At 39.3% G+C, this 21,299-nt stretch overlaps 3 protein-coding genes across 17 annotated transcripts in view; 2 read left to right on the forward strand and 1 right to left on the reverse strand.

The window, feature by feature from the left end:
• The window catches only part of LOC124186128 (beta-1,3-glucan-binding protein 1-like), a 34,298-nt gene that overhangs the window by 7,217 nt on the left and 5,782 nt on the right, over nt 1-21,299 (reverse strand). The gene's annotated exons all lie outside the window — the stretch shown is intronic.
• Nucleotides 631-5,286, forward strand: LOC124186138 (15-hydroxyprostaglandin dehydrogenase [NAD(+)]-like). Of its 3 annotated transcripts, XM_046577573.1 has the most exons (8): nt 1,872-1,985; nt 2,018-2,049; nt 2,233-2,411; nt 2,535-2,661; nt 2,924-3,030; nt 3,824-3,997; nt 4,081-4,235; nt 4,487-5,286. In XM_046577573.1, the coding sequence occupies exons 3-8, from the start codon at nt 2,277-2,279 to the stop codon at nt 4,725-4,727; spliced, it is 939 nt and encodes a 312-aa protein (XP_046433529.1). In that variant the 5' UTR covers nt 1,872-1,985; nt 2,018-2,049; nt 2,233-2,276; the 3' UTR covers nt 4,728-5,286. The 3 variants fall into 3 exon arrangements, with proteins under 3 accessions (XP_046433527.1, XP_046433528.1, XP_046433529.1); XM_046577571.1 differs by lacking the exons at nt 1,872-1,985; nt 2,018-2,049 and adding an exon at nt 631-770; XM_046577572.1 differs by lacking the exons at nt 1,872-1,985; nt 2,018-2,049 and adding an exon at nt 631-770 and having other exon boundaries at nt 4,529-5,286.
• LOC124186101 (protein FAM135A) lies at nt 8,209-19,560 on the forward strand. 13 transcript variants are annotated; one of them, XM_046577479.1, is made up of 17 exons: nt 8,209-8,315; nt 9,217-9,738; nt 10,522-10,823; nt 11,133-11,209; nt 11,289-11,502; nt 11,977-12,111; nt 12,280-12,309; nt 12,390-12,471; nt 12,545-12,739; nt 13,043-13,177; nt 13,357-13,597; nt 13,685-14,203; nt 14,294-16,310; nt 17,094-17,406; nt 17,494-17,743; nt 18,160-18,387; nt 18,489-19,560. In XM_046577479.1, the coding sequence occupies exons 3-17, from the start codon at nt 10,747-10,749 to the stop codon at nt 18,692-18,694; spliced, it is 4,719 nt and encodes a 1,572-aa protein (XP_046433435.1). In that variant the 5' UTR covers nt 8,209-8,315; nt 9,217-9,738; nt 10,522-10,746; the 3' UTR covers nt 18,695-19,560. The 13 variants fall into 13 exon arrangements, with proteins under 13 accessions (XP_046433435.1, XP_046433440.1, XP_046433439.1 ...); XM_046577484.1 differs by having other exon boundaries at nt 8,212-8,319; XM_046577483.1 differs by having other exon boundaries at nt 8,214-8,319; nt 9,202-9,738.

The raw sequence follows: 21,299 nt of genomic DNA on the forward strand, positions 1-21,299 counted from the left end.
GATTTCATTCGAATGATTCTAATCCCCCTCCCCCCTTCCCCGCAAATTTTGCTGACAAAAATACGTTTGTAAAAAATAATTTTTTCGTTATTTTAGATTTTACATCCATTTCGATATAAAAAAAAAAAATCACATGTACACGGAATGATTGCTTGCGTGTTTTGAAAATGAATAACGTATGATAAATGATTCATCTATTGTCGTAAAATTTTGCCAAAAGAAAATTTGATTCTTCTATTTTTCGCGATTGTAAAATTAATAAATAATGCTAAATAACAGTGCACTGGTAATAATATAATTATTAGTTGCATATAACTCGTATAAATACAAATATAAATATATGTGTATAGACATATACACACACACATATATATATATATTTCATTAACCATCGCGCACTTTGACACCGAAGAACGCGACTGCGGTCAGTGGGCGATTATTAATACATACACATATGTAAGTTGTAACGTTACAGATGTCAATATATATATATATATACATGTATGCATATAAATATTGCGCGCGCACTCTGTATAATAATATGCATGTTCACAACAAAATGATAGTATAAACTAAAAACGAAGATAATCGCGTTTACTTCGGTATGTATAAATACGACGATGAAATATAAGGAAAGGCAGATCGGTTTATAAATCGTAGAGTGAATCAAGTGAGCTGCACGATTTTCTCCGGGTTTCTATTTGCGGAATCGATCGTCGATACTTTGTAGACGAGTTTTTGGAATACGAAAATCTACGGAAACATGATTAGTACGTGAATTTGTCGATTCAAAAAAAAAAAGACAACATAGATTTCAATTAAGTATACCGATTATATTTCTCCAATAAAGCCGATGTTTGTAAATTAATCGTATTTTTTAAAGCGAGGATATTATGAATTGTTATGTAAATTTATTAAATTGTCTATCGTAGAAAATACTGTTTGGAGTACGATATACAAATCAGTGAGCTGAAAATATGTAGTGGAAAAATTCGTAAAAATACTCTCTGACGATTATTTTATTTGTATACTACGTGAAAAGAAATTCTTAAAAATTTGATCAAGCCTTTATGAACGAAGAAAGAAATTACGTCATTCTGCGATTGTAGACTAAGTGATTTTGATGGAGATTTTAGCGAAATACGTCGTCCCATTTGCATTATAATATTTCGCAAAAAATACACTTTTTCGAATAATTCCTTCTATTATACAGTTTGATGTTTGACGATTGTAAGTTTATATTCGTATGTTGGTGGAATTACTTGAATTTCGAACAAATCTACCAAAGGCGATTCCTTTAAAATAAACACGTATACGGGGCATTCCATGTCACCTCGAACCAATGATTTTTAATTTGCTTCAGGATTTTTTTCATACCATTCTCAGTATTAAAAAAAGCACTTCTGAATTTTTCAATTTTTTTCCAACAACCGTTAGTTTCATTATGATTATTCAACCCTGAATCTTTTGTCGCAAGAATACAGAATTTTTGGTAATTTTTCGAGTATTTTCGGAACCTTCAAACATGGTGTTTTGCTTCTTCAAGATGTTGAAAGTGCTAAAAAAGCTCAAAAAAAAAAAAACGCTTCATCACTGACCGATGTCAGAATAATCGGATTGAAAAATAATATTTTTGAGATTTAAAAAAATGCCATCATCGGATAGGTTTTAACAATCATAAAAAATTAACGGCTGTAGTAAAAATTGTGGAAAAAATTCAGGAGTATTATTTTCAGATCGGAGAATCGTACGAAAAATCCTGAAGCAAATCGTGAATGGTGATGGAAACTCTGCATTGGTCGAGTTGACGTGTAACGTCCCATATAATATACACACAACTTGAGCTGGTGTAACATATTCATATGTAAACAAATAAATTGATGACGGTGACGTATGATAAAGCCGATCAGATGGTTCAAAGGTGGCGACGATATATATACGCGATGATTGAAGATAGAACACGTTGACAAATTTTTATGACATGTGTATATATATATATATATATATATATATATATATATATATAGAGGCAATTTTACAACTTAATTCGTAAATGTGAATATTTTTTCATCTGAATTATAAATCCGTGTTATCTCTGCGCACTGCATCAGTTAGTAAAATTATCTCTCATTAATAACAAACGATACGTTGCGCATCGTGCTGGATATTATTAAACGCACAAGACTTAAAATTTCGTATTGTATAAATGAAAAATGACTCGTTTAAATGCAGAACTGGAGGTCGATCTGGTCGGACAGATACCGCAGCTACGACGAATGTCAGCTACCGAACGAGCCAAGGAAAAGGAAGAGATAAACAGCGTGGTTTCCGGTAAAAACGTCCTCGTCACCGGAGGTGCCAACGGTCTAGGATCGGCTTTTGTAAAAGTCTTTTTGCAACACGATATAAACGTGAGTGTAACCGCTATTGAAAATTATTACAATTAATTAAGCAATTTTATACTCACGCTGATGAAAGATAATTATTGCAAAAGAAATATACCTAAATTGTGTGCGTGTAAATTTATACTTTAGAAGGTAACGATAATCGACGTCGACAACGTCAAGGGACAAATGTCAGCGTCGGCGATAAACAAAACGGCCGGTTATGAAAAAGCTACTTACATTCGCGCAGACGTTACCAAACATGAAAAAATGATCGGTGAGTGATACGGACGTGTTGTTGTACACACTTATATTTATGTAACATGTCAGCTGATATACATGTACATGTATGTACAGATATTAGTATTTGTTGATAAATATTCGACGAAATTATTTGAGAAGTCACAAAAGGGAGAATCAAATATTCATTTGTTACTCCAACTTTTTACGAATTATTCATCTCAGAGGTCAAGCGTCGATTTGATAAAAAAAAAAAAAAGAACAATTTAACTCGTTCAATTGATCATTATGATTGACAGATGCGTTTAAAAAATCTTCCGAAGCCATGGACGGTATTGATATCGTTATAAACAACGCTGGTATTCTTGACGAGAGAAGATGGGAGAGGGAAATCGCTGTTAACATCGTAAGTTCGTTTCAAAAAATTATACCTGTATTAGTGCGTGGTAGAATGATAATGGAAAGAAAAAAGAAAGGAAAAAAAGAGATAAGCAGTAAATATAGCTTATATAAATATCAAATAGACCAGAATTATGTCGGAGAAAAAATTAAAAATTATCGCATACGAATTATTGCGAAATTTTCTGTTATTTTCTATTGAAAATATTCTTCCTTTCGCACAAGCTCTTATAAGAATAAATAATGGCGGTATAATATATAAAATGAATCAACGAGAAGATTATATGTATACAATATTATCTTGGCCAAAGTGCAGAGCAAATATAATGTAACAATATTATGCATAGCTGGCTGATTATTGAACTGGGAATGAGTTTAATGATCTCCCTCTCCTATCGTACATATAGACAATATCATAGTCCGTGAGCCAACACGCGTGTAATAGGCGAATTTATTTTCGGCTCATTGTCAGGTTATAGTTATTGGCAAAGCCCGCTTGCCAAGTATACATACATATATAATGATGATAATGATACAACGGGTGTTAGTTGTATACCAAGACTCACAGAATTGTCGAAAAAAAGTGTTTCCTCTATTTTTAATACACCGTATATTGAAAGATAGTGTTACTAAAAGGCGAAAGGAATATCAACAAGTGATAATTGACGATAAAATTAAGGATCATCGATTAATATCAAAGATTATTTACCATACTTGTTTTTTTAATCGCTATGACACGAAGAAATATGAACAATTTCTGCTGCCACGAAATTTACCTCAAAACATTGATGATCTTGTAGAATGGAAACGTTTCCTGCGCGCTTCTTGCCATCGAGCACATGGCGATGGACAAAGGTGGTCGTGGAGGTGTCTTGATAAACGTAGCACAGCATTGCAACAGCGAGACGAGTGCCCAGCTGCCAATATACACAGCGACCAAATGGGCGACCATCGGCTTCTCGAAGGCTCTGGGGGTGAGAGGAATTTGAGTGGTTTAACAATAAGTCTGCCTGAGCGATTTATTCGCGAATACAGTGCTCAATTTCCTTCCTTCCAGACTTCGCATCAGTTCGAGAAAAAGGGCATTCGCATCATAACTCTGTGTCCAGGACTCACAGAGACAGCTCTTACAATCGACGGTCCGAATAAGCTTCTTTCAAGGGTGATGAAGGCAGATTTTGTAAAAAATCTTGAACAGCTTCCGATACAAACGTGAGTTTTTCTAAACTACTCGTAATAATATCCGGTGGTTTCACTCTGATTGACTTTACCGATAATCGGGTCACTTAGCTGTCCGACGTTATCAATCGTTCTAGAAAAAGGTTTGCGTCTTCGCTGAGTGTCGGTAAAATAATCTGTATCCACAACTTTCGTTGCTTCTCCACCTTCCCCACCGAGCACGAAAGATTTTCTTATATCTGAGAGAAATAATTGGCAATCTTTCATTAATTCCTTCGTCGCAGACCGTTCGCTGTGGCAAAGGGCTTGATGACTATTATGTGTAGCGGCGAACACGGCAGCATTTGGGTAATAGAGAACGGAGCGCATCCTTACGAAGCCTGCATTCCTGAGCCGCAAGCCCTGCGTCGTACCTTCAAAGACAATTACGCGATGGATCAAGAGGTGCAGCACGTGAAGAAAAGGCTGGCGAGGGATAATCACGAGAATACACAGGCTCCGATTGGCCTGGCGACGTGTGGTTAGAAGCCGAAAAATAGGCGTTCCATTTTCAAATTAATCAGGTATAACATTAAAAGTTTGTTACAATCTGCAGTTGTTTTTTTTTTTTTTTTTTGGCCTGGAACGATTGGCTATTTCTCGTTTTCTTCGCTTCACTTTTAATTTTACCGATACAAGTGAGAATACACTGCAAATCGAAATTTTACACGTTCACTGATAAGTATCGAATTTTAGATTTTACATTGTACGTACTGATAAAACATATTTCTAATAAGAGATGGAAAAATGCTCACTTTTGGGTATAAAACTGCAGCTTACGAAAGTGTTCAGTTGAAAAATTAGGCAGTATTATTGAATATTGCAATTTATTTTTATGACTGATTTTATAATTACCTATTTGAATAATTGGGAATGATGGAATTTCTCTGTCATCACGTCTTTAGATAATTTTACCTACGATGTATACAAACTAATTCTAAGTCTGAAGTATAGATGCATAGAATATATCTGTTCACCCCTGTAATGTGTAACCGTACTAGAATTAAGTGTGTTCAATAAAAAATAAACTATTTTTATAAACGAATATTATAACTTTGTTGCGGGTTTTTCAACCCAAGTGCAAATTTTTTTTATGAATTTGTATCGTATGTACCATAAATGATTCTTACGAATCAATAGACGACGTAAATTTTGAAAAATAAATAATTTCTTGTACTCGTTAGTTAAAAATTGATGATTGTCGAAAGCCGAATTTGGTAAAAGCTCGTTGAAATTTTCTTCGCATATACTCGAATGTATGCAGGACATTACGAAAATGAAATAAAGAAAAATCGACTTTCCAAAAATCCCCTCAAGAGTTCTAACGGCCTGTTCAAATACTTTGCGCGTCTGACCAGCACCTCGGTTCGACTACTGAGGGCGGCTTGCATCCCGATGCTCTTCACTGTTTCGAGTGCTGCACCCACGGAGCTGAGCTCAGCGATTAATATTCACAATCAGGTCGTTCCAGAGTTATGCCTCGATAACATTGGCGAAATTTTAACGGTATTTTTTTCACTCCGACGTTACATTTTCCGTACTGTTTTACAGCTTTGAGCTATACGGATGCGCGAACGCGCGGTTTCGGCGTTAATAATAAATTTTCACCGAAACGACGACGACCTTTTTTCAGAGTCTACATAATTTATCCGTTGCAGGTTATTCCGAAGTATCTTATGTCATAAAAACTATACGAGAAAAAGAAGGAGACACGGCTGCAGATCGTTAACCGCATAATTGTAATCGGACATCGAAAACTTGTTTCAGTTTCAGGTTTATAGTAGGTATTATTAGATAGTTCCATCTTGATAATATTTGTTTTTTCGATTTCATACAAAGCTATCATAAGTTATCCCGACCACCGCGAGGATATTTTTTCCAAGGGCTTTCCAAAAACCAGTTTCCAACGGTTGAATTTTCAAAATTTTCCGATGAAACCTCTCTCAAACATTATATCGTTACGTGCTTAAACTTTGAATAAAATAATTAATTTATTATACACACATGTATGAGAAAAATTTTTAAATCCATTAAAAAATATTTTTTCGTTACTCTCAAAATTAAATAGATATACAATTGTACGTACACGAAATCGACTTTTTCAACGTATTTAACTCTTTGTAACTTATTCGAAAACGGTGTACGGCCACCGATATAAATAATCCAAGTACCTGCAACGTATGTCGGAAATGTATGTACCTGTACCGTCCCTACATACCTTCCACATAGACGCAACCCCCATACATTCATATACAATATACACACATTATACAGGTTCAACCTGGTTACGTGTCAGAGACCGGTGTTACAGCCGGGCATCCGCCCTGCACCGCGAACCATTTAGAACGAGTGCTTTTTCCGTAATCGCGTACTTTCACCTCCTACCCCCTCCATAAACCCCCCACCCCCTTCGAACCTTCTTGGCGATCCGACGGACTCACCCTTGTCCCGAAAGGCTCCGCCCTATTTTCGTCGAGCTGCTTGTGCGTGTGTTTGTGTGTGTGTGCGCATGTATAACAACAAGCGTGTAAGCGTGTTCAAGTTTTGCGTATACATATCATAGGTATACATGTATACCTATACACATATAGATATATTCGGGATGAGAATCGCGTCGAGCTTTCGGCTTCCTGCCGTAATACGTTCCGTACTGCTGCACCCTGCGAGGTCCGGGGTCGCTAAAAATTGGGGCGTGGTGGGGACTCGAGACACGGAAAACAACCAACCACACACACACGAACACACACAAGCACGTACCAACGCGTACCCGATTCTGCACGCACACGCGTGCGCGAAACTCGTGACGTGCGATTGCGGCGCGGTACCGCGGAGCTTTTACTCGTCGAGGACGTTTAACCGTTGGCGAGGTTATTTTTGTAACTCGTTCACCGCCAGGTGTACGAATAAATGTATCCTATGCGTACGACGTGCGTGTGTAGATGTAACGTATAACTATACGTAACGTGTACCGTTAAGCCCTCATTTTTTCTTGCACTGTATCGTATACAGCAACCCTGAATCCAGGCATAGCTGCAAGCTGCATCAACGATGAATCGTCTACGCAAAGTTCGTGACGTAATTCCTTTGTCCGATTGCACGAGGCAGGAACTGAAGGGGATGCAGGGGAGAAAAGAAGCCGGGGGTAGGAACCTGAAGTGGTTCGTTTGAATAGTTTAAGCCGCGTTCGTTCGGACAAGCTTTTTGCGAAACTGCCCGGCTGCCTGTAGAAATTTCACAGTCACGGCGGGATGCTCAGCTTTCCATGTAAAAAATTTCCATGTCGTAGACTTGTCGTAGTTTATTTACAACCTCAAGTGATCTTCGTTACTTACCGTGTAATACCGAAAAGCCCCCCGAGTATCAAGTTTCGGCTAGAATCATAGAATTTTTATCGATCTTTATCGATTTTAAATCCGTCATCTTGGATTTAGAAATGATCAAATTCTGAACACAGACTCGTGATCAGTTAGTCCCAAAAATCTCAGAAGATTGAGGCAAAAATATTAAGTTGACAAACGTGTGACTGAATCCCTGCTAAAAATGTTGACGAGCGCGAATGATAATGTGATTTGAAATAATTCAGCTTGTAATTTAATACATGCTTTACTTTTTAGATTTACTAAAATACATAAGAAATCAGGTAATAAATTATAAACACACGAATCATCGGACACACTTCATGAAAAATCTTTTTCAAGTATCATATTCGACGATTCGTGCTTTCGTAATAATTTTATTACGCGATTTTTCTTAAACTATATTTCATCGATTATTTAAAAGATAAGCGACACGGTGATTTTTTTCAAAAAATTTCACGATTCAAATGGTGAAAATTTTCAGTCACAGGGATGGGATAGACGAGAGCGTAGGAGGTGCTTGCAGGGTGTCGCCGCGGGCTGCGCTTGAGCCGGTGAGCTTGCAAGCTCCGGCAACTCGCGACTAGCTCAGCGATACGTTCGGCAGTCGTCGGCGGCCAGCCGCGAACCGACGTAGCGTGACGTGATAGTCGAACGCGTGTGGTTATAGGTATAGAGCGAAGGTGTGGTGGTCGTCGGTACTCGTTCCGAAATCAATGTAGGTATTGTCTAAATCGCGAGGCTGCAAGCTCTCGAGCTTTGCGGTTCTAGGGCCTTTGAACCTTGCGGACTGTTTACTCGCGGAGGGATTACTTTTCGCACAAAGAGACAACCTCGCCTTCCTCGCTCTCCATGAATCAATCCGTGGCTACGTCGTCGTTAAAATTCGCTCCTCGGAATCGCGGCTTGCAAACGACTCGCGTCAAGAGCATCGCAAAAGCACACGCAAGCGCGGATATCCCCCTCGCACTGGCTAACACACACGGCTGCAACCTATAATCGTGTTTAGGTACATACCTCAAATATTTACATCCACATCGCGGCTTGTAAATACATTGTTGATGTAACAATGTTACTACGTGCACGCACAACGGGCGTGGATTACAGAGTGACGCGTGTCACCTGCAACGTACGCCTTGCGTTAATTCCAAGTACGTGGTACGTTATCTGCGGTGTTGTGTCTGCACGCAGGTAGAATAATACTCGATCGGATACTCCGGTACGTAATCTGTATAGATTACATTGTCGTATTTACAGACGAGTGTGTTTTGATAAACCGAAAATTGACAGGGTGGAAATAAGTCTCTGTGTTGTACGGAAATAATATCATTTGAAATCTTTCTTCTTTTCTTTTTATTTTATTTCTTCGTTCCGAACAATTATGACCTTTCAAACGATTATACCGAGATATATTTTCGATGGCGAAACGATTTTGATTTGGGGAAAGTGATCGACGATGATCGAGATGTGCTCGTGTTGTTATTTTATACCTCCGGCAATGCCTCGAATTAAGAATATTCAGGGATGTAAAGGGGTCAATTCCCCCCCCCCCTCCATCCCCCATCCCCACCCTCACCCCCCTCTACGTATATGTTCGAAAATAGTTTTATTCTAAATAGAAAATAGATCGTGTTGCGCCGAGGGGCTGTGCAGAAATTGTCTGGGGTCTCGATATGAGATTCGCTCATGCGATTGATAATAATCATCAGTCAGAAGCAGAAGCAGGAGGGACGATTTAACTCGGCCTGCGGACAGCAAGTATAATAATTAATTCACGATCGAAACGATTGATATAATTTGAAGGATTAATTCATCGCCGAGTGAATAATAATAACACAAGGGAAAAGTGATCGTACAATATTTCGAGTATGCGAATCTGTGGATGAAGATTCGTGTGTGAAATAATACCAGGCTTAAAGGTGATAAATGATAATAATGTTACAAAAGTGTAACGCTCGTAAAAAAAACAAAAGATTCGTGCTACGCTTCGCAATTATTATTCACGTTTTATAAACAGACGAGCATTAAACAGAGAGAATAAATTAGTGACGAACGTGAATGATTTCTCGTCAAGTATCATAAATTGCGGCTGAAGAAAAAAAAAAAAAAATATGACGATAAAAACAACGATCCGGAGATCCGTAAGTAAATAAATAAATAATACGATAAAATTTTTCACCACGTATAAAAAACATATTACACATCCGGCACTTCAGCGATCGAATAAACGCGAAATTATTTCCAAGTCTGATACTTGGATCTGGATGTGTAACATACCTATAATACAAGCTCTACTTCGTGCAAGTAGTAGAGGACCGTAGACAGCCAGCCGTAAATGCTGGCGTAGTAAAAGTTAAACCGGGAAACTTTTGACCCTGGCGAAATGGCATCGACGCGACCCCGCCGCAAGCTTGGACGGATCGAAAGCTATTCGTTTCTTTTTTTTTTTTTTAAAAGGTCAGAATCGTGTGCTCGCAAGCTCCGCACGTGCCAAATTATTCGTTTCTTCTTCCAAGGCATCGTATATTCCGATCGGACATTGTTACGTACGCACCTGTTACTAACGTAGTTACAGACTGTGTTTTTTCTCTTGACGGAAAACTATTCGTCAAACTAGATACCCTTTTTTTTTTAGAAAAATTCGTTGCTCCAGCCGCACTACAGATCAATAGAATTAATTTATCTACAAAGAACATAACTTGAGAAAAATTTTCTGGATCGACGTATGTTAAGTCAAAAGTATTCTAGACGTGATATTGAACAATAAGACAGAAGTAGAGTGAAACATACGACACTGATGTTAACCTAGTTTTCGTTGTTCGAATAACTGAGTACAGAAAAAGTAGGAGAAAAAATAGAAAAAACACTTCACAGGTCCCTGTTTAAATTTCCGACTATGCGAATGATGCGATTACGTATTTCAGGTGACTATTGGGTCAGGGAGTTTGGAAAAATGGAAGACTCGAGTGACGGATTCGGTGCATTAGGAGTATCGAGTAAAGAATGCGCGCACATAAGTTATCCGAGTATAATCCACGGCAAAGAGGACTGCAGCGATACACCTGCTACGAGCCAATAACTTGCAGTGATGTTATAGTCGAGGTCGCGACGCCGATTTTGAAGGCGCGGCCTGGTTTGCGCGCTAAGAGATGAGCGATCTACAGGCGACACTCGAGTTCTCCCTCGAACTGTGCAAATTCTACAATGTCGATCTGTTCCAGCGTGGGTGAGCAAAAATTTTATCACTCTCTTTGTTTCACCATGCGAAAGAGAAAACGCGAGGAGAGAAGGAGAGAGACAAGAGAGTGAAGTTGGTAAAGTTACTGCAACGATTCGTCTTTTGATTGAGTAGGTTATATATTCTTAAGTAAAGGGCAAAATGTATTCAGATTTTGGAAGTTAGACTGTTTTAAAGTCGTTGTAAATTTTCTACAACAATAATTTCAGTTTCGATGTATCGTCAGATTAACTTTACTAACTTCAGTATGGTGAGAAAATAAGTCATCGTTCCACTTTACCATCTTTGTTACGTCAGGTACTACCAGATACGAACTGCTTTGAGAGTATCGCCCAAGCTTCCGGTCAAAGTCGAAGTGAACCAATTGCGTAACCGTGAGTTTCGAGGATTTCATATTTGATAACGTCTCGATTCTTGCCTTAATGAATTTAATTTCCCTTCTCGCCCCGACAGATTCCCTCGAAGAGCCGGGTACCAGCAAGAGATTCCAGATTCTTTACCGCAACGAAGAAGTGACACTGGGTACTTCGGTATTGTTCCGGGCACACGTGCTCGTCCATAGTCACAGAATCGAGGAAACTCTTTCTCGGACACATTTCAATCTTGGTATCGAGTTATGGTTCAGCGAGCCGACTCAACCTGGCAATATGACTTGCGTCTCGTCGAGGCATGTGGATATGTATTATATATATATATGCTCGCATGTACGTTAGGGTGGTTCATTTTTGACCATTCTTTTTTTTTTTTTTTTTTAATCTACCAGTCGAAAAATTTGAGACCAATACTGAGGAAAAAAAAAACAGTCGTAAAACTTGCAGGAGATAGATTTACACGTAAGAATAAATAAATAATATTACAATAATTGGTAAGCGATCTCTAAATATTTTCCTACCTCCTCCAGGTTTTACGACAATTCTTTTTGTCACAAATTTTTCGAGTGTGAAGTTGGAGAAATGAAAAAAAAGTTAAAGTATGAACGACCATCGTTAAGTGCTTTCTAACTCGTTACTCGTTGAACCGGGCATTGCGGTATGAAATGAGTTTAGCGAATAGTTCCAAGTTCTCCGATGCACCTCTATAACCGTTATAACACGTTGATAATTCACTGGTTCACCTTCTATTTCCATCTATGTACTTTCAGAGCTTTGCAGCTGAACTTTACACCAACAAAAGGACTTCACTACCACCTGCCCGTACTCTTTGATTATTTTCATCTCGCAGCGGTTTCCATAACCATTCACGTATGCCTCGTTGCTCTGCACCAGCCCTACATAAAGTTAGTATCGGTGATATTATGACTGAGAAAAAAAAAACAAAAAAACTTTTCAATCATTAACTGTCAGAAATTTGTCGAAACTTTGACAGACAGTGAATTTATAAATTATATTATAAAGTTTATCGTGTAAAATTTTGTTTTTTTCATCGCTGAAAATTTCCCCCGCAGAAAAAGCATCCTCCATTACGTACAGAGTTGGTAAGCCTTTTTTAACAACGCTTGAAGACTGCAAATATCGAAACATTCTGATACTTCATTGAATGATTTGTTCATTTCAGCGCTCCACGTGGCGGAAAACCTTGGCTGCAGTTCAAGCAAACGACCGGAAGCGAAGAGAGCAAAATTTTGTTTGGAAATATCGTGAGTTTTTAATCAATACCTTGTTGTCTCGTGGAAATTGCCAGTCGCTAAATTTCCCCATCGACGTTGACAGGAACACACCACAAGATGCGTCGGTTCGGCGACGAGAATACACCATGCTCAACTGGTGCAACAGGAAGTAATACGCCTCCTCCTGACAGCCCGAGAATCACTGTTAGTCGAAATGGCAGATCTCGCTCGTCTTCTTCCTTCGTGGCAGCAAAGAGCTCTCGAATTAGCTCAAAATACTCACAAAGAAATCACCAAGGTTCAAACTGTCGAATTATTACCACATGACTTTGGTTTTTCCCGAGAGGTGAAATCACCCGTGAAATCTGGTGTACATTTTTCCGGAAATCTTGTGAAATCACTTGAAGTCTTCCAAAACCATCTGAAATTTCTTGAAATATTTTGAAATACGTTGAAATCAGGCGTACATCAGTACATCAAATCAATGAGTGATTAACCCATCGGTTTTCCCAAAAGATAAAATCAACGACAATTGCGAATCCACTTATGACGTTCCGTTACTACTCATCGTAATAATCAGCTTTTCATAACACATTTTCAGATGATGACGACGGAAGAAGCGGACATAGCGCAGCTTTGTGCTCAAAATATCGTATTGTGGCAGCATTTCCTTGAGGCATTCTCGGGCCGCCAGGCCGTCCACGAACATTTGGCTCACATCCACCATCAGTTAAGAGTATGTTAATTACGCTGGATCCTTGATGCCGTTCGTAAAAAAGAAAATAATGACCATTTGACAAAAGAGATTTTTTTTTCACCGATTCTTACCTTACATTCGTGATACACTAGAAAAATTTTTCTACTCGTCGATATCAGTTTATCTTAGAGGAACCTGAATGATTCACTAAAATTTAGGTGAACAGATTCGCAGAAGGTTTTTTCGTATTGGGAAATCCCCGAACGTCCGCAGCTGGGTGCTACGACGCCAATTACCAATCGTACCAAGCAGTTAGCGAGGCAGCTCGCAGGTCTCGTTACCTCGCAGCTCTGCCTCCACTCCCAGTTCACTGCCTCGAATTGGACGGAGATTTTCACTCTCTTCCTCTGATTTTCGAGGACCAGTACGCCGACATGCAGCACAGACATCGGAACAGCGGTGCGTAAAGCCAAGACATGACTTGTCCAACCTTGTTCCTTATTTCTACCAAATAGGCGTGTAACGATCTGTCCAATCGTTCCTCAGTCCCAAGCATGGATGACTGTAGCTGTGGGATCGCAGCTATACTCGAGAAACGTACGACGGATGTTTGGTCACCAAGAAACGAGAGCGTCGCTCAATCAAACATGGGATCGGTGCATGGGAGGGTGGTTTTGGCACCATCTACACTTCCTGCCAGGCACAGCAAGTCCCTTGATCAACTGGGCCCGGAAGTAATACCGCCGCAGATACCGACGCCTTCCAAAACCCTTCCAAGATCCGCTTCGACCCAGCTGATACCTCGACACAGGGCTCCGTTCCACAACGGTACGCTTCCAGCTACTGTTCCAAGCTCCAGAAGCAGACATCCATCGAGCACTCACTACAGTGGTCTCTTCTTTCCATCCTCGAGACAACAGGCGTGCTCGGCGCCAAATCCATCCCTAGGAATATCCCCAATAGCTACTTTGCCCAGGGCTAAATCCACCCAGATTCTTGCTCCGCACAGGCAGCAGCAGCAACAACAGCAGCAGCAGCAGCAGCAGCATCATCAGCATAGCCATGGTGAATGAGAAAGATAACTAATTCCAGAGTTTAGTTTTTTGACAAGTATTTTATCATCCGTTTGATTTTCGTTCGATGTTTGTGTTCCAGGACAGCGACACGGAACGTCGGTTAATTCGAACGTGGATTCGAATTCGATTACATCCCTGCTGGCAGCCATGTTCCCAGAACTTCCGTTGAATGGATATTTTCCTGGCTATCGTCCGTCGTCTGCAGCCAATGAGCACGTTTCATCGAGAGGTTTTTATCACACGATTCCGGCTAACCCAAGTATGGGATCTCGGAATATGACTCAGCTGACTGACCGTCTCGGTTCGGACAAACTGACCAAGTCTTCGCCCCGGACGTTCAAGGACAAAGACGGGAAGTCGCGTTCTCCGGAAAATCGGAAGGGCTGTGGTGCCAACAGGGGAACGGAATCGCGAAATATTTATGGCACGGCTTATCAACCATTGATAAACAAACCGTTAGGTCTTTCTGCGAACAAGTTAGACGTTAAAGTAGACGTCGACGATAAAGCTAGATCAAGACTGTCCTATAGCGAGACTTTGGATCGTACACCTAGGGAAAAAAAGCTCAATCAAGAGTATAATAAATATCATACGAACAGCCTTCAGTTTTGGAGACCTCACGCCAACGGCAGGTCAAATTACTCGGCGTCGAAACGTGTCAATCCTGGTGCAGGTGATATTGCAGCGAACAATTTTACACGAACTTTGGGTGATTTTACCCAAGAAGATTCCGCGAGAAGGTCGAATTTGAATGGTAGAAGTATCGACGATGTTTATTCACCGTTTCCTGGCTCTCTTGGTCGGCAAACTAGAATCAGAGAGATGACGCTACGGCCTCAACATCAGCAGCAGGAAATTATTAATAACGATCATAGACTGCATCAGACATGCCTTAATAACAAAACTGTAGATAAATTATCGGACGAATTGATTGTACAGCAAGGAATTGATCGGAATAATTACGAGCAAAGGGATTGTCATACGGATAACAGAACGTCGAAGAGTACGAAACCTGTGAGAAGCGGGGGTCGAAAACCACGCTATGAGATACCCTTAAACATGGAATCCCCTGTGTGTAAACAGCGTGAGGAAAATACGAGGCGGCCGCATTCCGCGCCGGCTGTCGAAGCGGAAAATTTGGAAAACGGGAGAAAGTGTGGGCACAACAGAGCCAGAAAGCCCGCGCCCTTACCGTACGGCCATAAACACCGACAACTTCCTAGTTCCAACGGTAGTTCAAACGTCTGCGAGGTTGAGAACAACAACACTATCATACTGAGAGTTGAACCGAATAAAAAATCGCAATCGGAAAGTTTGACGATGAACAATGAAAGTAAGAAAAAAAATCCATCCAGTATAGATCCTATGTCCACGACTAAACCAACGACTCGGCTTAGATGCGCCAGCGTTCCGATCGACGACCAGAAAGTTGTCGTGCCCAGAAGTGCCATATCTTTACCCTGCATGCCGATTAACGATGGCAGAGATATTTTCGAGGCTAGTTTTCCGGTTATTTCAAGTCTTCTGAGCAGTCCGCCCTCTACGAGACCAAGCAGTCTCACTACCAGTTCTAGTTCCAGCAATTTGACGTCGGAGTGTTCGGGATGGGTCAGCAGCGGAGATACCTCGAGTTCCGAGAACCAGACCCTTAAGTTCTCGGGTCAGGCGCTGAGGCAAAAGCTGACTAAGATTGCCGGAAAGACGAAACCTGAGACCGATTCATCCGAGGCGCAGGATAACGGGGAACATTCGTACGAGGAGGTCAGACTCCCGCCGCCAAAAATGTTCCAGGACGAGCCGCCGCCTCCGGAGGAATTCCAGGATCCACCTGCGCCCATTGATAATCCCATATACCACGTTTACGAGACGGTGAAAAGCGTTACGTCCAATCAAAAACAGTGCAAAACAGCACCTTGCAGTCCACAGCGGAGCAGAATTAAAGACAGGGACAACAGTTATGCCGGTCGGGACGTCTGCTTCGACTGTTATCAGGAGGGTAAAGAACTGCTGCAATCGACGCAGGACAACGTCGTAAACTTCAACAAATGCAAAGAGGAATTTAAACAGCAGATGGGATTTTCGGGGAAAATATACAGGTACGAAGTGTTTAAATTTTTCATTCGTTTGGCGAATACTTTTTTGGGTTTATGTGCAGTTATTGACCCGATTAACAATCCAAGTAGATGTAGTTCGTTAGACGTCGGCCAGAAAAGAGATTACAACTTTAATTTTGACTCAGTGTTTCTTCGCTTTGTTTCTTGTATCATCGTTACTTACGCAATACGTGTTTATACATGTACAACGATCAAGACCGATTCGTTTCAATATTCAGAAACACCATTTTGGGAGGAGGTTAAAATTCCGAATTTGAAAAGTTCCCAAGGCGCCAAATTACGATTTTTTTCCTGGTGAAACTTCAAGTGAAAAAATCAAATGGTTTCGAAACATCGAAATTCCGAATATTTTCAATTCCGTGAATTTTTGGTTTTCGTGTTTTATACTTAAAATATTTTTACGTTAGGAATCCTGGTCATTCCGATTTTCGGTTTCTCTCATTTTTTACACCCACTCGTCGAGTAAACTACGCTGCGTGAGTACATTTTAATTTTCGGAATTCGACTCTATCGAAACTTTATTTTTCGGAACTTTGAGCCGTCAGCTTTCCGAACGTTCGAAACTTTGGCGCGTCTTCAAAGTTCGATTTCTTTACTTCAAGTCTCTGCACCAAATAATTCGGAATTAGGCGCTTTCGCGACTTTTCAAATTCGGAACTTCATCCCCGCCCGACCATCTACTCGTTCGCCCCGTCTCTTTGGTTCCGTATTTTCGTCTTTTCGTTCAATTTAAGTTCATTTTCTTTTCATTTCCCGGCCCTATAGAGAGAAAAATGGCCCTCCAACACGGTGGCATAAACGCGCCCATTCCCTCGGCAATGGCGAACTCCCGACCCTACCGCCTCTGCACCCTCTAAGATCCAATGTGCCTCTTAGTGACTACCCTACGCTGGCCTCGACACTGCCGTACTTCCACATCAGCGACGAGTATCGCCTCTTCTCGCCGGAAGGTGTTCACCTTATAATATGTGTTCATGGTCTCGATGGCAACGCCGCCGACCTCAGGCTGGTCAAGACTTATCTTGAGTTGGGCCTTACCGGAGCTCACCTCGACTTTCTCATGTCGGAAAGGAACCAGGTACTCACCGATATCTTTCACGACTCGATTGACGCGGTGTTGATTTGAACCAATGGTCGTGTAATCTTCTCTTGATACTTCTCACAGGGTGACACCTTCTCAGACTTTGACACAATGACCGACAGACTGGTATCGGAGATCCTTCATCACATTGAATCCTCGGGACTGAATCCATCCAAAGTTAGTTTCATCGGTCATTCTCTGGGGACCATTATCATTCGAAGCGCTCTAACCAGGCCCCAGCTTCGCCCCCTTTTGTCACGACTCCACACGTTTCTCAGTCTGAGCGGACCTCATCTCGGCACACTTTACAATACAAGCGGCCTAGTAAACGCTGGTTAGTATCAGAATCTGACTTAAGGGCGGGGTTAAGACTTGGACGATCTAAAATCATACCTATCTTTACGATTTTTTTTTTTTTTTTTTTTTTACAGAAAACGAAAACACTCGGAGCAATTTCGGTTCGAGGGTTTTATTATTTAGTTTCAAGAACATTCTAAAATATTTTCATTCAAATTGATAACAAAACGAACTCGAGGGCTTATATTCTTGAAACTGTAAATAATAAAGCCATGAAACTCAGATTGCTCCAAGTGTTTTCATTCTCGTTGGAAAAAAAAAAAATTCCTAAAAACAGATATGATTTCAGACCGTCAAAGCTGTACTCCACCCTTAAGCGAACATTGAAAATCTCTCTAAAAAAAAAAAAAAAAAAAAACACAACCATCCGTTTCATCTTCGTTCTCGAAACAGGTATGTGGTTCATGCAGAAATGGAAGAAGTCAGGATCGCTTTTACAGCTTGCGATGAAGGACGCCGTAGACGTGCGAAATTCTTTCATGTTTCGTTTGAGCCAGCGAAGCAACCTGCAGTTATTCAGACACGTATTGCTGTGCGGTAGTGCCCAGGATCGTTACGTCCCTCTGCATTCGGCTCGTATAGAGCTTTGCAAGGCAGCCATAAGGGATCCAACGGATCAAGGTAAGCGCGTCTCACAGTTCGCAACGAATCTCTGGATAAAATTGATAAATCATCTCTGGCATTGGTGTAAGACGTTAAGAATTATATTTACCCTCCGATAGGCGCTGCGTATCGTGAAATGGTTCACAACATATTGTACCCAGTGATGTCTACGCTTGACGTAAGTCTAGTAAGGTACGACGTTCATCACGCTTTGCCACCGACCGCTAACGCTTTGATAGGAAGAGCAGCTCACATCGCAGTTCTCGACTCGGAATTGTTTATTGAAAAGTTTTTACTAGTCGCCGGATTAAAGTACTTTAGATAAAGAATCCGGTCTCTTAGCTACGAAAAGGAATAAATTTAGAATGAAAGAAAAACTGAGAACAACACATTTTTCACTTTAGGTTTTTAACATTATTACCGATAATTCCGGTAATGGCTATACGCGAGATCCTCGAGCAAACGAGATAATTTGATATTATTATTGTTATTATTATTATTATTATTATTATTAGGGTATTAAATATAAATGTATGGACTTTTTTTTTTCCAAATACGTCTAATATTCCGCGATCATAGATGAATTACGTGGTAGGTACGTAATGTATGTATAATTATGTATACATGTATTCGGAGCTGGGATTGAATATTAACGATGGGATATGTAACTACTAACAGTCACTGAGACCAATACGATGATGGTACATTATATGACTGAACACTAAAATACTAAGTCTCCACATTGATGCCTGAAAATAATAATTAAAATATTATTTATAAAGACGGTAGAGAGAGAAAAAAAAAAATAATGAAAAAAAGGAAAACGAAATCGAAGAAAAATATAGAAATAATATGAGAAAACGACGAGTCTGTACATACAAATGATCGTGCTAAATATGTATAATTAGGGTAATGATGAGAACCTAATTTTTGTTTAAAAAAACGAAATGAACAGAAAAAAAAAACACATCGGACTGGCTATAAATACCCTGGTAATCCATAATTACACGTAAATACATAAACGTGGTATATAGTCACCGAACATTGTTTCCTTATGTATAGTGATATTATAAAATTATATCATAGGATCGTCATTGGATATTTAGAATTTTATATGTACATACAATTTTTCGCCCGTAGATGATTAAGCGAGGAAGAGGGGCGAAGAAAAATTTCACGCGAAAGAGGAGAGAAAAAAATAAATAAAAATTTAGTCGATATACACATACGTGTATGTATATGTATATGTATACATATATGTATGTATATGTATATGTATACATATATGTATGTATGATATATGTGTGTATGGAGGTTTAAATCCAAAAGTAGTTGACCGGTGAAGTGACCTCTTTCAATCATTTTTCAAAATGTTCAACACGACGAAGTCTCCGTAAGAAATTTTTTTAACTTTAGTCGTCTTTACATGAATTGCCTAATTAGAAGAAAAAAATATATACTTTTTTATAGAAATTTATTAGCCGAAACTTCTTTAGTTTTACTTGATTGGATTTTTCAAAATTGGAAAAAAAAAAATTGAAAGGGGATTATTTCACATCCACTTAAGTATTCTCGGATCTAATCACGCCATACAAAATAAATATAACGATGATGATCATTGCCTAACGATAAAGACAATTGAATTTAATTTCATAGTGTTGAATTTAAAACATGTGTCAATTAACGTCTTTATATATTTATTTACATTTTAACTTTGCTCAGGAATTGCATAAAGTATATGTATGTAAATGTATAATATTATTTCGCTGATCGCCCTATATTATTACACGATATATTATTCATTGTTAAAACAGCCGTCCACTTTTCGCCCATTTATTTATTTAATTCTACACGAATATACGCGAGTGTGAGTGCGTGTGTGTATGTACGCGAGTATGGGCGAGCGCGTGTGTGTGAGTGTGTAAAATATATGTATGTTTACACCGTACATACGATGCATATTTTCAACGCACCGCGTGTCTTTTCTGCCAGGAGTATAATAACGATAATCGGCGAGGACACTGTGAAAATGAAATTTTTAACAATTAAACGTTAAACGTTAATGGACGAAGATTGTTTTTAAGCAACAGCTAGTTCGAGGGCTTATATCGCGGAGAAGTGAAATAAAAGAAAAGAAAATAACGCTAAATTATACCACCAACAATATTTTTGTTTTTCGACGCTCATTACTCTTTACTTTACACAATATGCGATAATGATGATAACATGCAATCAATATCTGTAATTTTTGGTTAAGCTAAGAATTTTAGTAAATAGATGGATGGCGCTGACGGTGAGACATAAAATATGCGACGAAATGCTCAATTTTTTTTTTTTTTTTCTTATTCCCCTCGTCAACTGTATATTTTTCTTTCCATATCGTAGTCTCGGTTTTCAACGTTTTACCCTCCCAGAAGCGTGGTGTGACTGCATACACGGAAATTTACAGTGACAACGCGGAAAGGAGTCAAAGAAAGTTTTAGAAAAAAAAAAAGGGATAAAAAAATTATTATTAGTAGCACCATGGCCATTTTATAAAATTATGGAAATAAATTACAAAAAAAAAAAATAAATAAATAAATAAATGAATAAATTAATGGAGGATACATCGTTTCTTTCTCCAATCACGATTACCCGATTCATTGGTATTACGTTTATTGATGCTGTCGCACGATTTTTTTTTTTTTTTTTTGCATGTAATTGAAAATTCATTATTCATTTAAAAAAAAACTCACGGAATTAACGCTTTGCTATCAATTTCCGACAGTTAATAGCATTGCGCAATATGTAAATTGCGTACGTATTTTTATGTCGAAAAAAAGAAACAGATTCAGCACAAGATACAAAATATTACGTTTCGAAATTTTTGAAAGCATTATTTAGTATCTACGTTTTTTGTGAGCCTCGTTTTTCAATTATTATTGTATCAT

This window comes from Neodiprion fabricii, chromosome 7, assembly GCF_021155785.1.
Source record: "Neodiprion fabricii isolate iyNeoFabr1 chromosome 7, iyNeoFabr1.1, whole genome shotgun sequence".
NCBI lineage: Eukaryota > Metazoa > Arthropoda > Insecta > Hymenoptera > Diprionidae > Neodiprion > Neodiprion fabricii.